We start from the raw sequence: 15950 nt of genomic DNA, 5'->3' as shown, positions 1-15950 counted from the left end.
CTTCTGAATTTCCAAAAGTCTCCGCCGGAGTAGCGTAGATGACGGGCGTAACCGTAGCAAAAGTTATTCGTTTTAAAATGAAAACGCACTCGTGTAAACAGGGTCTGAGTCACTGGCTGTTTGCAAATGAAAACTGAAGACCCACCTAATATTAGTGCCTAATAAAAATTTAAATACTTGCTGTGTTCTGATATGTGGTGTTTTAGCTTGATGTTTCTTTAGACCCAGACTTAGTAAACTAATTCAAGGATATGTTTTTGATAGAAACTACAAAGCACTTCTGTTAGTTGTAAGGTTTTTATGACTGGAAAAGTCCTACAGTAGTTCCATAGCTTCATCGCATAAATCAGATGCTAATTTGTTTTTTAATTTGCTATATTGTTTTTGTTGTTTTTTTCAGCCAAACATACCAACCAAGAGTCCTATAACAACCTCACCAACAACAACATGGGGAATCCACGGCTGTCTCCTCTGCCAAGTCTGACGGTGCTGCTGCCGCTGGCTCAGATTAAACAGCCCATGACTCTGGGCACCATCACCAAGCGCACAGGGTGAGTTCCTACACATGCTATTCAGGATCAAACTACCATTTAGCTACAAAATGGGTCCTCCTGTTTGTAAGGTACTAGATTGGTGCCATATTTCTATGTATTTATCATTCAGGACTTGTGTTTTCTTGTAACACCAGCATTCGTAGTCTTCATAACCTTAATAAACGTAAGATCGTACAGTTTGCTTGACACTATACTGGCTTCCCTTGTTAGCTGCTTAGGGCTAGATTTTGAACTACAGACATGTCTCAGCTGATTTGGGGTGTCATGAGATTTGTTTTAAGGGGGAAATTGGAAATTTAACATGGTAAAAATGATTTTATTTTGCAAGGGTATAGCAATGCTGATTTTAAAAGCATTTGTTGAGTTTTATTTATGAATAATACCGGGTCAATGAGTGTGAATAGGATTTTTCTTCTTATTTTTTTTAACCACAATTTATCACTCTTCCCCTTTAAATCTGTCGCTTAGCTGTGTCACCTCTCTGTCCTTTTGACAAATTACATTTTTAAATTTCCCATCAGTATCAGTGATATTTGGATGTACGTGTTTGCCAGCGAATAGAGCATTGTCCTCTAAACGGTGTGGGTTTGTATGTATTTAATTTTTTGTGTAGAACATAAGACAAAAATTATGAACATGAGCTTATTTCATGCAAACCCTGTCAGTTTTCAAAGCAAGCACGAGCGACTTTGCATCTGTTGTGCGGACGGGCTTTAGATTTCTGTCTTCTTGATGCGTATATTTGGACTGGTATGCAAACCCAGTGCTGTGTTCTCCTGCATGTTGTTCTTTTCTCTACTCACCGTTCAGGCAGAATGGATGAATAATACCTGCCAAGCGCGCACCATAGCTTGCGGATCGCCTCCATGTAATATGAACACAACCTTAAAGACTAGTCAACCGTATCAACGACTGCAGTAAGCATTTACATACTGGCTTGTCATAATTACGATTTATTCCAATTGTTTATTTTTATTTAAATGGAAAGTTTGAATGGGAAATCCATTAACGAAACAAGTGACACAGCAGGGGCAATGGCAGAGCGATAAACCCGGAGATGATGTACTGCGGGTGGAGGCGTGGAGGCTCATGTTTTAGTTCAGATACCTGTAGATTTATGGAAATGAGTAATATTTCATAGAAATATGCAAACAGAATATTTTTGCATGAATGTGAACAATTCCTAGTGTGGAGTTACATTACCTATGTGTAATGGCGCTACTCTTCCTTTTTGCTACCTCTTAAATACAGATTTCAGTAGATAGGATTGAGTGTTAATGGTTGCCAGTGTTTAATATGTCTCCTTATATTACGGCGCTGTTGAATTCTCAAACGGGATTGGTGTTGATTCGTTTTCTATAAGAGCAGCTCTGACTGTAGTTCCAGCTGTAATCCAAATCTCTGGTTTATATTAATGTTCTCGTTCTAATACATCATCATTTCATAGTAACAACTCTTTCACACGGACTAATCGAAGACTAATAATAAACGCAAAAAAAAAAAAAGTGTTATTTTTAAAAAGAAAAAATGGTTAAGCTTTCTGTTCAGAGGATTCTGCTCTTTCAGGTTTCTTAGTAACATGGCAAGCTGGATTTCTTTGTCTTATCAGTATCTTATCAAGAGAGAAACAGAGAGAGGTTGGTAAGGGAATGAAGTAAACAACATGAGTGAGTGAGTAAGTAAGTAGTATTTTCTATGGGAATTTTAGGATATTGCAGTTAAAAAAAAAAAAAAAAACACTGAATGGAAACACCAGCTGTGAATAAAATCTCCAAAATACGCATGCTCAGTTGAGGCTTAACATTTTTCTGTTCGATAAGAATGAAGGACATTTTCATGAGCTATGATATAAATTCCTCGATGCGTATCAAAAAGGTCACGTGACTTTGCTTCAACAAATCACGTGATTGGATAACTGCCTCAGAAAAGTAAAAATGGCGGAGAGCGAGATGCGGCAGTTTCCCCAGAAATGACTGTTTTGTTCTCTTGAACACGTGGGATTCAAACACTTTATTCGCACATGTTTTATGCCATATTCCAGTTTCATTTTCCAAAGTTAAATTCGCAAATTTGGATGGAAACGTAGCTAGTGATAACAGGAACGAACTTAATTCATGGACATTCAACAATAGTAAATGTAACTAGGGTTAAATCGGTGAAAAAGTGTAATGATGTTCATTAATAAATGAAAAGTTGTAATTGTTGATATTTTTTGTAGAATATGAGGAATAAAACATTTTGGAACGTGCTGTTATTGGAAAGTAATCAGCTTTGGCGTGGTAACAGTAGCTCCGTTCCACTTTAAGCCACATCACACCACTTTGTCACGTATTTTTTATATATAACAGTGCTCCCTGCTGTGTTTTCTTTCTTTACTTATCCTATTTCTGTAGTAACATTTAGGGAAACTATCCATCCTTTTCTTTAACACGGCCCCGGCCACTTCCACACTTCTCCACTTTCACTAACGCCGGATATCGGCTGTGTACACGTTCCCTCCCTCTTTTGTCTGTGTTTTCTTTTGTGTAGATGCGTTTATTTTCATTCTCTTCACTTTTTTTTTTTCCACCTTTCACGTTCTGTCTTTCTTCAGCTCTGGCCAGCATGTGAAAACTAAGCAGAAACTCCACTCTGTCAAAGCCTGCCTCGGATAATGTCCATCCAGCCCTTCCTCACAAAGCCTTAGTGCTGTACATGTGTGTGGTGAAGGGACATGTCTGAGCTCTGCACACTGCCTGGTTATGAAGGGAAGTAGATATGTGGCATGAGCAACCTTGTACCAGTGCAGAGTGGAGCAGGTTGTAGGTTGGAAGCCTCCCCTGCCCTCTTGCGTGTACGTATCAGACACTCACACTGACTGTGCCGGAGCAGTGAAGGCCCATCTGTCAGACGGCACAGGCCTCCGCACAGTGTGTGTCTGTACGACACTCTGAGCACATGCATTTTTACACCTGTGTGAACAATCCCTGTTGGCAGGATGGAGGTGGGACACACCAGGTGCTCAGCCTTTTGTGTGTGTGCTGCGCTGCTGTGTGTTTATACACTCATGTCTACTTCAGACTGCGCACGCACACACACACACAAATAGGGTCAGGGAAAGGGCAATAAATAGACTATTTACTGAAATTCCACACACTCCATTGGTACACTGGTTCAAGTTTAAAGCTATGAGAACTATAACCTGGAAAAATTAAAGTACTGTAAATATGTAGTACGTCATTTGCAAAATAATCAGGTTTTAAACGTGAGTATGATTTTTAGCTTTCTCAATTAATGAAACATTCAACTGTAATTCTTATTGAGTTTTGGTAATTGTCTAGTGTTTTAGCTTTAACGTTTTTTTTTTTTTTTTTTCATTTTTTACTTTGTTTATTTATTTATGAGAGGCGATACATTACTCAATATTTGTCCATGGTCAAGTTTTAAAAACAAACAAACAAACAAAAAGAACAGATACAGGAAATGGCTACAAGTTTGTGGATACTTGACCATCACACCCATACTGTATGTTCTTGTTGAACATCACATTCCAGATTTAGTCCCTTTTTCTGTTATAATAACTTCCATTGGTCTGGGAAGGCTTTTCTCTAGATTTTGAAGCGTGGCTGTGTGAATTTGCTTGTTCAGCCACAAGAGCATTAGTGAAGTCAGGCACTGATGTTGGGTCGAGGAGGTCTGTGATGCACTCGGCATTACAGTTCATCCCAAAGGACTTCAGTGGAGTTGAGGTCAGGGGTCGGTACTGGGCACTCGAGTTCTTCCACTCCAACTGTGGCACACTTCATGGAGCTTGCATTGTGCACATGTTTGGGCGTTTTAGTTCCAGTGAAAGAAAATCCTCATCCTACAGCATACATAGACATCCTGTACAATTGGGTGCTTCCTACTACTTTGTGGCAACGGTTTGGGGAAGAACTACACGTGTGTGTGTGTGTGTGTGTGTGAGAGAGAGAGAGAGACAGGCAGCTGTCTGCATACTTTTGGCCATATAGTGCAGAACAGGATAAAAAATAAATTATCAAAACAACATGAAAAGAACATTGAAGATAAATGTATGCATTGCATGAAAAAGCAAACACACTAAAAACACATAAGACAAACCATGATACAAACCAGACTGATTTATCTGTGCATTTTAAACACGATATTTACGTAAGCGTTTGTTTGCAGGACATGGCGTCTCCTTCATTCCTTGTTTATCTGTCTAGTATGTTCATACATAGCATTTAAATTAGATAATTAATATAAATCGAAATAAGCCTTTTCCTTAGTCAAAGATTTTTACTTAGTAAGGAATATAGACGGACTGATTGATTGCTTGATTGAGTACTTTACTATTTTATTTATCACAGAGGGAAATTGCAAGGATACTACAAAACAAAACTTACAAGGACAAGTTAGAATAAGTAAATAAGTAAGTAAAGTGATAGGACTGGCATCTCCTCCACGTTCACACCCAGTTTTCCAAGCATGACTCTGACCAGGATAAAGTGCTTACTGAAGATCAATAAATAAATGAATATATTAGTAGGGGCATGTGATCATCCTTAAGTGTCAGAAAAAGATCAAATGTCTTTCAATATAGTTTCGGGTCATAACAACCATGAAAGTTATATTACGTTAAATAATATGAATAAATAAATAACATGGCTTGTACACAGGAAAGATGTGATGGTGACAAATCTTATGCAAAATATACATTAAGAAAAGTTTAAAACCTATTTTAGCTGAAATGTATTTATAATAATCATGATTTCATTGTTGAGCAAAATAATAAAAATGATCATTTAAGCATATGTATGTTTGACTGTAGAATACAGAGATCTTTGTGTTATGCTCTTATGTCTGTGTGGGGTTTTTTTTTTTTCTGAATTAATGTGCTTTTATATCATTACTGTCTTTTGTTATATTACACAGTCCAGTTGCTATTGAAATAATAGTGCTGATGTGAGGTGACATGAATTAGCTGTGCAGTAGTAGAGCGTCTCTCTAAGCCGACATGTTTTATTTTTATACATACGATGAGCATGTCTTGTAACACTACATGAGGACACAGGACACAAATAGTATATAGTGTGTGTATATATATTTGTATAGAATAGTAAAGGACTTCAGGGTGCTAATAAAATCTCACAGTGCAATGGGTTAGTGTCCAAAGGTATATCCTGGCGTCCTCTGAGCACCCATAATGCACTTTTTGTTTGTAGTGAATTGCTAGTAAGGCACAGGTCTGTCTGTCTCTCTCTCTATCTCTCTCTCTCTCTGTCTCTCTCTCTCTCTCTCTCTCTCTCTCTCTCTTTCTGACTGCAGCCAATCAGAGTAAGCCCAGCGCAAGTAACGATCGTGATTGGTTATACACAGCAGCCAATGAAAATAGTGAAGGCGGGGCTTAGTGCTGTCAGTTAAATAAATAGCCTGAGTGTGTGAAAAGCTGTTCCACTATACCTAGCAGTGTTTCAGCACAGCTAACTGAAACAGCTTCTGATGTTTATTCTGTATTTTTAACAAAAAATGTTTAGTCTCATATGTTTTCATTTGTGTTGGCACTAACAAGAACTAATTTTGTGTGAAACCATGCTCGAATAATTATGATTTAGGTTCAAATCAAAAGTAATTCCAGGTTCGCTAGCACTAACACACATGATGATTCGGATATCTGATCAAAACAAGCTTTCTGAAAGTAAGCAGTTGTTATTCAGACCTTGATTATTTATTTTTTTTATAGACTTGGTTAACTATTCTGTTTTACTTATGTATGTAAAGCAGTTTTTATTATTCCAGTTTAAACCCCCTGTCAAAATTATCACTTGTGTTACCACCATGAACATTTAACCCAAGCCACAGGCACTTCCATGAGGATCTGCAAAACACACACTTACTTTTCCGTTTATCCGTTAACACAGCTGGACATTTACTGAAGCAGTTTGGCTGAAGTACCTCACTTAGGGATGGAGGCAATTGAGGACCAATCCTGCGTCCTGCTGGACTGATCATGTACCTCTGCCATGCCTTTATCCGCCAGCTCGAGTCTCTGTGTAACTATGGATCAAGATAAAAATCAGAATATCACATGCATATGGGTCCTCAGCATGCAGCTGCCATTCTCACCATGTTGAGTCGATCAGCGACGCACACGTGGTCCATCAGCAGCTGTTCCTTAACTGTTCTCCAATAAGAAGCAGATTTAAAGAGGATGTCCATCTATTTGTTTGGATTTTTTTGGAGAGTGATAATAGTAATGTGAGTTTTGCTCAGTAGAGCAATGTACATTACGAACCTTTTATGGAAATATACATTGGGCAACTTTAATAGGAACACTGTCCACCTGCTCATTAATGTGATTAAGCAATCATCTGGAACAGCGCAATGGATGAAAATCATGCAAATTCAGGTCAGGAGCTTCAGTTAATGTTCACATCAAACATCAGAATGGAGAAAATCTGATCTCAGTAACTTTGACTATGGCATGGTTGTTTGTGAAAGATGGGCTGGTTTGAGTATTTCAGGAATACTGATCTGGGGTTTTCACACACAACAGTCTCTAGAGTGGTGAAATATTTTGTATTTCACACAGAATGTTGCAAAATACGGAAAAAAAAAATTGAGTGAATGACAGTTCTGTGGGTGGAATCGACTTGTTGATGAGAGAATAGACAGAACGGTTTGCGCTGACAGGAAGGCTACAGTAACTCAATTAACCAATCTTTACAACCATGGTGACAGAAAAGCATCTCAGAATGCACAACAACAACAAGGTTGAGCTTTGAAGCTGATTGTCTTCATTGGCGGAATGTCACATGGGGTTCGAATTCTTTCAGCCAGAACAGGAATCTGAGGAACTGGACAGTTGAAAACGGGGGAAAAAGACCAGGAGATGTTTTACATTGATTTAAACTGCAGTTTGAACTAGACTTCTGATAGTGCTGAGGAAATACTCAAAGAATGTTAGGAAGAACTTTTGACACAAAATAGGGAACCCATCCTCCTTCAGGCACTACTGGATAGTGGACTTTAGTTCTCGTTTCTCATTATTGCTTTTTATCTTTAAATTCTTATTTATTTATTTTTTAATGTTAGCAGTTAATATCCATTTGTTGATTCCTAAATTGACCTTTGGCCTTATATACATAATTTTGATGAAATAAACGGGAATATATATATATATATATATATTTTTTTTAAAAGTCAGACCGTGATCTCTCTTGAGAGAATTGATTTTTGTGATATCCTCAATGATTGTTTCTGTGATGCTCAATGCTGACTGTTTTTGACCAATTAATTGGACATTAATGGTTTTTTCATGTATGTGTGTGTATCTCTCCCGTCATGAAGACCCTACCTCTTTGGGGCAGGATGTTTTTCCATTAAAACTCCATGGTGAGTTTTTCCAATTCATTCCCAGCATGCTTCACTTTGTATTCTCTCCCGTGGAACGACTGTATTCATTTCATTCATTTGATATTTTAGCTTGCTGTTATCAGTTATTTATTTTTTTTCTAGAAGCCTGTGATAACACTTAATACGCTTTTTTCCCCTCTTTCTCTCTGTGCTTCATTGCATCTAATTTGATGAGAGCTGAGCATTTACTTCATTAGCATTTATGATAAAATCATAAATAATAAATAGGTTCTTTGAATATAACCGTAAACACAAACAAATCCAAATATGATGATACTTATCAAACTTATTTTTCTTTTGATTATTTTGAGGCATTTCTGAGTATAACAGTGTGTTGTGGTGTCAGTGTGTTCATGTTATCATGGAGAGTGTGTCTCTGCCTGTGAAGGGTTTAGTCCCAGAAGCACTGTGTTTCAGGAACACCACAGAGCTTCACTTGTGCAGTGCTTGACTTCAGGCCAGGTTCCCACAATTACTTATCCGTTGCTTGCTTCATTTATCTTGTTTGGACTGAAAGACAATGATTGTTTAGTCAACCGCATCATCTTTGTCCTCCGATTCATCTTAATTTGTGATTTCTAAGACCTGTGACTTGGGGAAAAAAAAGACACTGAGCTCCACAGGGGAGGGGAAGAATGATGGCTGAGGCAGTCATGCATGCTGTTCCTCTTTTTGATTTTAGGACATAATTAGTTAATTGTAATTATACTATAGTGTTATTGAATGCTTGATTGTGATTGGTTAGAAGGTGTTGATGAATTTTCTATAACGGAAGCTCAGACAGTAGGTCCAGCTACAAGGTTTATTTTAATGCACTTACTCAAATACATTCTAATTGAAGATTAATAATGAATAAATATATATATATATATATATATATATATATTTTTTTTAAAAAACACAAAACCTGTATAATCGTTGATAGGGTCAAGTTTTCTTTCGTGAGATGTTTATTCAAGATTCTCAGGTGTCAGTGTTTGTGACAGTTTTTCTTTTACTTTTTTTAAGGAGTAGTTAGGGAACGACTTTTTATAGTTGCTATAACATAAGTAATAATAGGAACTAAAGATGTTCCACAGCAATAAATGACTCAAAACTGATAAAAAAAAAAATAAGTAGGGCGTGGTGTTTTCATTAATGAATGAAAAGCTGTAATCCTTTCCAAATCGCTGTGTTATGAGAGGAATAAAACGTTTTGGGATTTGCTGTTATAGGAAAATAACTAGGAGGCAAGTTTGCATCAGGCCAAATCACACTACCGATTCGTTGATTATTTTACTCTAACAGAATGCCCCATTATGTTTTATTCATTACTTAGAGCCTGGAAGAAAAACTTAATCTGTCTGATCTCAGGTTTGTAGCAACGACTAAATGATACATTTCGTTTTATTACCAAAAAACCCAAAAACTAAACATGGTTTCATAATATGCATTGTTTATAGTTCTCTACAGCATGAGAAATGTTAACAATATTTAATAATGATTATTTATATCTATTTCTAGCAGGGCTAATGATTAAACTTTGAATCATGCTGTGCGATAGTTAATCATGATTAAAGCGTTTAATACTTATTCTAATACTTGGATTAAAACCATCTTCACTATATTACTCAATATTATCACCCACACCTGCAAAAAAAAAAGTCGTGCCAACACCCTGGGTGTGTTTGACTAATCCAAATTAATCGCATGCACATCTGTACATGCTGTGTCATATTTTCTGGAAATGTTTTTAATCAATGTGTAGATTATAGATAAGCTAGATTTATGAGTGGCCTAATTTAACTGGCCCACTTACAAGGAATCTCAGACCCTTAAAAGAATCCCATTTGTGATCATTTTGGTAGAAAACTTCCACTAGATGGTCTCGTTAAGGTTTTTGAGCAGTCTGGAATCTGCCTCTGAATAAAAAGCATGTGCTGCCTTCCACTTGGTCTGGGAATGAGAGCTCCACCTCATGATCGAGTCCTCCTCTGCTTTTTTAAAGTCTTCTGTTTTCTGTTTCATTGCTTTGAGAATTCAGAGAAACTGTAATATCCTTAATGATTTCCTTCCTTATAAGTTGTTAATGCAAGTGGCACCAGTACCATTTCCTTCCCTGCACTTCATTTGCTCGGATATTTTCTCAAGTTTCTTTTAATTGAACGGAATAACTCTTCAAATGGCCCACAGGATCACGTGACAAAGGCTGAACCGTGAAGCCAAACTTCAGCTCGTCTTGTGATAAAATCTTCGACGTGTCCTTTGACGACGCGTGTTTTTAAAAGATTATACCTTCGCCTCGAACTCTGATCCATTCATGCTTTCCACGAGTAGGAGTGTGGTTAGAGCCCCAAACCGTTATTACACAACCGCATGAGCTCATCGTTCAGTTAAATCTCGCCGCACTCCAGGCCTGCGGAACTTGCATTAGTGGCTGTTTCATCGTGGAAAGGAAAGTCGCACAGGAATGAGAGTGGCTTTCTGAGCGGTGTTGTGATGAGGTGGAACGATGGAAATGGAGGAGAAAAGTCCTCGTTCTTGCCTCAGCGTTTGATGCATGGCCACGCTGTTTACGGCGGAAAAAAGCACTCAAGTGGCCACCATTAGCACGTTGTGTACCGCAGCCATGTGCTCTGCCTGTGTTTGGGGAAAAGACTGCTGTAAAACAATAAATATGATGCTGAAGGACATCGCCACATGCTGCTGAACTCCTTCAAGCGCTCTCTAATACGGACCCTCCTGATACACTCCAACCATATGGACGCCCCTGCTGTTCCTCCAAGTCACGGCCAGTGCAGCACTGTGGCTCTTTGTAGCTCTGACAGGACCTAGCGCTCCGCCGTATTTGTTTACTACAGGCCCGGAAAATAAATGGTGGCTGCTCCTGGTCCTCGATGGCGCCTTGCCTGCTCCCAGACTCTAATGCACGGGGACTTTGATCGTGGACATTACAGATTGAATTATGCCCTTGAGGAAAAGCTATTAGCTCAAGTCAAGAGGCCTCATTTGTTAAATTAAAAGTGGAAATGACATGCGAGGAGTCTTTTCAGTGAATTAGTAAGACAGGAGAAAAAAAACCCCTCTGAGCAGCAGAAGCAGAAAGGAAATACAAAGAGAGGAAAAAGGAAAGAAAGAACGGCTGAAAAAATAAATCTGGATCCTGTTCACTAACATTCATCTTTCTTTCTCCAGCGGTACACTAAATATGTTTATTTTTTATATTTCATTGATATTGGGTTACTTTTTTTTTTTTTTTTTTGCAGGATGCTCTCAGTGCCAATATTTATCCCGACTAAGCCACACATACACATGGTCTGCGGCATTGCTGCAGCCTGCGTTGTCTGTCATGAGAGCCGAAACCCCAACACTTTCAAGCCACTTACAGTGAGAGTAAGAGGAAGAGTGATTTAAAACGCAGACATATCAACGCCAGCGGTTGTTTTACTTAAAGAACCAGAACATTGCGAACCATGCTGTGATCTGGCTCTGCTGGCAGCTGCCACTGACCAAAGCCTCTTCAAAGAGTTTTCCTTAAAACCTCACTGGCAAGACGCTTCTCAGTTGCCCGGGTTCAGGACCGTAGCCAGACCTGCTGTGCAGCTCCGACCAGCGTCGTGCGCCGCTCTCCTTCTCATAATAATAGGCTGTTTTATATTCAAAGGTTGCCATTTATACATTAAAACATATCCTAAAGAATAATGTTATTCCCAGATTTTATTATTGACCGCTCTTAGCAAAGAAGAGTGAGCTGATAGTGTTTCCTCTGCACCGCTCTGAGCTCCTGTGATTTATAGAAATTAACGATAAGGCATCCTGGAGTCAGGTTATATTTCTTATGCTAGTGGAAAGAATACTAAGTCTTGTAACTTAAAGGAAAACTTCGCCCTGAAATATGGAGGTTTGTGATGCATTTAGTGCTTGTGGTGCTAATCTGTTAGTCGGCGCAGTATTCTGGCTTATTCTTATGAGAGGTTCGGCCGCTCTGACATCACCGTGATAGTATTGATATTGCGATCACGGTTACAATGCTGTTTAATAGCAGAAAAAATTTTCAGCAATACAAAACAGTGAGTTTTCGCTGTTAGCTCCTAAAAACAATAGAGCATAAGCTTCGCTTCTCACTCACCATTCTCCTGAGACGTTCAATGTCATGTTAATGGGAAATCCAGTGTAGAAGTATTGGAGACATCAAGCATTGGACTGAAGGTCACAGAATGCAATTCAGCTGTGTGATTCAGTTGTGCATATAGTTATGAGGCAGAGACTTGGCTTAGCTAGTTATCAATCTACAAGATGACTAACGGTGTTTAGCATGCAAGATGAAGCTTTGGAACGTTATCTCTGGTACAGTGGGGATGGGTGATATGGCAAAAATCTCATATCACGATACTTGAGGACGTTTCAGCGATGCACGATGCGTATCATGAGATATAATTTAGCTAACAAACTGTCTGCAAAACAGTAGCCAAATAAACAAACGAAAAACATAAGCAGAGTTTGACGATACTTTTCTTTATTGCCTACAAAAAAAAAAGATTCAGTTAAAAAAAATATTACATCAAATCAACGGCATCCATTCACTACCATTTAATTTGTAATTATTAAAACCGTAATCATCATTAGCGTTTGAAAGATTCTGTATGGAGGAATGATCTCAGATCCCTTGTCATGTATTCTCCAACCTCATCAGGCATTATAGGAGAAGACTCAGAGCTGTCATCTTGGCAAAGGGAGGTAGCACAAAGTATTGACTAAAAGGATGCCAATAATTGTTGCACACCTATATTTAACAAAGATTTTTTTTTTTTTTGGATAAACCTGTGTTGTGTTTGCAATTGTTTGGTATTCATGAGAGCAGAGTATTTTTGTTAATTTTTTGAACAAATTGTTTAAGGTTAAACAATAAAGACAATTTTTCACAGCCTTATTTGTTCATATTTCCCAAGGGTGCCAATATTAGTGGAGGGCACTGTAGCTGCTTTTAGCTGAATGAGTTGTAGCTGTGGACAGTGTTTGTCATATTCTTATAGTCATCAGATGGACCAGGAGGAGAAGAAGACATGAGAAAAGAACACACAGAAGACAGGCCAGGCAGTACAAAGCAATATCCCGATACATCAGGATCAGTACCGCTCACTACTCCCAAATATATTTTGTTTTTTCTTTTTTCTGTCTGTCTTTATTCTTTTTAGCTTATTTAACTGTTCACTTATACAACACTAATAAATACACAGCAGTAGAAGCCTTTTTTTCTGCACCATAGACCTCATTCCATGCGTGGTGCTAGCTAAACAAAGACGTCATCATCACTCCTCATCCTAAGAGTAATTTACGACTCGCTGACAGCTTTAGAGGAAGTGAAATAGTGAGAGTTGAGCACAGCAACAGGTCACTCAGCACCTAGCAGTGTGTCATGCAGGGCAGAAGGGAAGAGTTCAACTCCTGGACAATCTGTTCACATTAGCCTTCAAACGAGCCTGGCTTTATATTTATATTATCCTGTATATTTATAATATCCACAGCATTATTTTCACTGATTCACACAGTTCAAAATGATGAAAATGCTTTTGAGAACAAAAACACAACCCAGATCTTTTGCCCCTTCCAGTAGCATATTAGTAATGGCTAACATAAAGGAAAACATATCAGTGATTTACTACGTCTTTTATATCCCCAGATTATTTACTGCTTTGTTTTTTTTTACACATCTTTCCTAGATCTGTACATTTCATATGCTGTGTGTAGTTGTCTCCTGTGTCTTCTCTTAGTGCCGAGTGTCTTACATGGCTGAAGTTTACAGTAGAACTTAGGAATGAGCCAGTTATGCCATGCTATAGTTCCTGTTCAGCTTCCATATGGCCCCCTCATTACACTGCTCAGCCATTTTCTGTGTTCGGTTTCATCAAACCGGTTTTGGCATTCACAATAATTCAATAGCCTATAATAAATTCTTTTAAAGGCCTAATCTAGAACGAGACGTGCAAAGACAGCTGCTCAGCCTCCATTTGAAGCAGATTTACAAGCGAATGACAGCAGTCATGTGACCGGCTACATTTTGCATGTATGTGTGAGAAGCTTTTAGGGATACAGAACATAAGTAGTTGGATTTTATTAAAAATAAATAAATAAATAAATAAATTCATTTATTTGGTTAATTAAAAAAAAATAAAAATTGTGGTGTCTTCATTATCTGAAAATATTGAAATGCACTGTATTATTAGAATGTTAATGTAGAGATTGCACTTTATAAAATTCAGTGATTTCGAGTTGAGTGCTTTCCATGCATCAGACAAGGTCAACTTTGCAAAATGTTTCAACATTCCTGCTTATTCTAATATATTGTACATATTCACAAAAACCAAACAATAATAAAAACAGAAAGAACAAATAGAACTCAACGCCAGCAACAAATCAACTCCTTGTTACTAATTTGTATGCCTCAAATATCCTTAAAATATTCAACCGCATGTTCTTGAGATATTTTGCAAATGAGAAGCTGGGACAGGTTCATAGATGGACAGATGGAGAAGCTGAAAAACATAATTCGTCCACCACCTAGTGGCATGAATAAATGAATACAAACATAATCTGGGGTGTATTTACTTTTTGTTGATTGTTCTGTGGCTGTTTGTGAGAAAAGTATATTTCTGTATTTTTTTTTTTCTTTAGTCATGCTATGTTCTGTTTTATTTTGAATGTGAGTTCTCTCTGTGTGTAGTATCCAACTGTCTGTAAAGCACAGTTTGGTTTGAGGAAGGCACTGTATAAATTGAACTCAATCTTCTTCTTCTTATTGTTGTTGTCGTCGTTGTCGTCTCGTTCTGGGATGTGAGATGTCCTTGGATCATTCAAAGCATTTGAAATACATCATTCATGTGTGGGGAATGTTGTTTTAATTTATTCATCCAAACTTGATGTCTTTTCTTTTCACTGATGTGACTTTAAGTTTCCACTTTGCTTTGACTCTGGGCCTCAGATTCCCTAAAGCAGACTGCAGAAGCCATTCCCCATATGCCTTTCAAAGATCTCTCTCTCTCTCTCTCTCTCTCTCTCTCTCTCTCTCTCCCTCCCTTTCTCTCTCTCCCTCCCTCTCTCTATCCTTCCCCCTCTCTCTCTCCCCCTCTCCCTCTCTCTCTCCCTCTCCATCACTTTCATTCTACTTTTCTGTCTTTCACTTATCCTTAATTTCTCTCTGTCTCCTGCAGCTCATTGCTGTGTTTGTTTCCTACAGTAAAGCCAAGCCACCGCCCCAGATCTCTCCTAGCAAGTCTATTGGAGGGGAGTTCTGTGTAGCTGCCGTGTTTGCATCCTCACGCTCTTGGTTCATCACCAACCCTAACATGAAGAGAGAAAAAGGTCAGAGCTGGACACACACGACGCATAACTCGTACACAGTTATGTCAAGTAAATAAAACACTAGTCACATGACTCTGCAGTGCTGAACTCAATCCTAAGTGATCTGTTAATGTTGCCTGACAATTTATATGTATCTCAAACTGTATTTAAACAACACTCAAGTTTCATTTGTTCCTCTTATTTTTAATAGTGAATGGTCCAAATGAAATAAAAAGTTGCATCTGCTCTGTATAGATCAGTCTCGCCAGGCTGTGGTTGACTCTCTCTATATCGCAAGCTGCTATGGTAGTCTGGTTGAGCATGTGCTGGAGCCTCGGCCCATCAGCACAGCACAGAAGATAGGTGATGACACACCTCTGGAGTTAAACACCTGCCCCAGGGCATGCTGGACTCTGGCCAGGTACAATCATCATTCCTCTGCATTATCTATACTTATGGTCTTACATTGCATATGGCAGCTAACCAGCGTATGACACGTCCAAAAGAAATGAGTATTTATTTGAAGGCATCCTATAGAATAAGGTTCTGTAGCCCACACGCTACGTTTGAACACATTATCCCATGGCTAACTTTGTTAAATGAAAGTGGACAGAAAGACTTGGGGTTGCTTTGATAACTTTGGGCTTTGATCAGCTCATGAGTGTAAACTGATGTATGTTT

The 15950-nt window shown here is 38.4% G+C and overlaps 1 protein-coding gene across 6 annotated transcripts in view; it reads left to right on the top strand.

Annotated features, from left to right (window-relative positions):
• bcas3 (BCAS3 microtubule associated cell migration factor) overlaps window positions 1-15950 on the top strand; it is a 221795-nt gene that overhangs the window by 67867 nt on the left and 137978 nt on the right. For 4 of the 6 annotated variants that reach the window (XM_053646443.1, XM_053646442.1, XM_053646446.1 and 1 more), the window contains exons 16-19: window positions 401-551; window positions 7887-7931; window positions 15166-15290; window positions 15525-15690. In XM_053646443.1, coding sequence (XP_053502418.1) covers window positions 401-551; window positions 7887-7931; window positions 15166-15290; window positions 15525-15690 — 487 coding nt within the window. The remainder of the gene's footprint in view (window positions 1-400; window positions 552-7886; window positions 7932-15165; window positions 15291-15524; window positions 15691-15950) is intronic. The other 2 variants (XM_053646445.1, XM_053646444.1) reach the window with 1 other exon arrangement.

The sequence above is a fragment of the Ictalurus furcatus genome, chromosome 17 (genome assembly GCF_023375685.1).
Source record: "Ictalurus furcatus strain D&B chromosome 17, Billie_1.0, whole genome shotgun sequence".
NCBI lineage: Eukaryota > Metazoa > Chordata > Actinopteri > Siluriformes > Ictaluridae > Ictalurus > Ictalurus furcatus.
The sequence above is the reverse complement of the archived record's forward strand: the minus strand, read 5'-3'. Positions and strand labels throughout refer to the sequence as shown.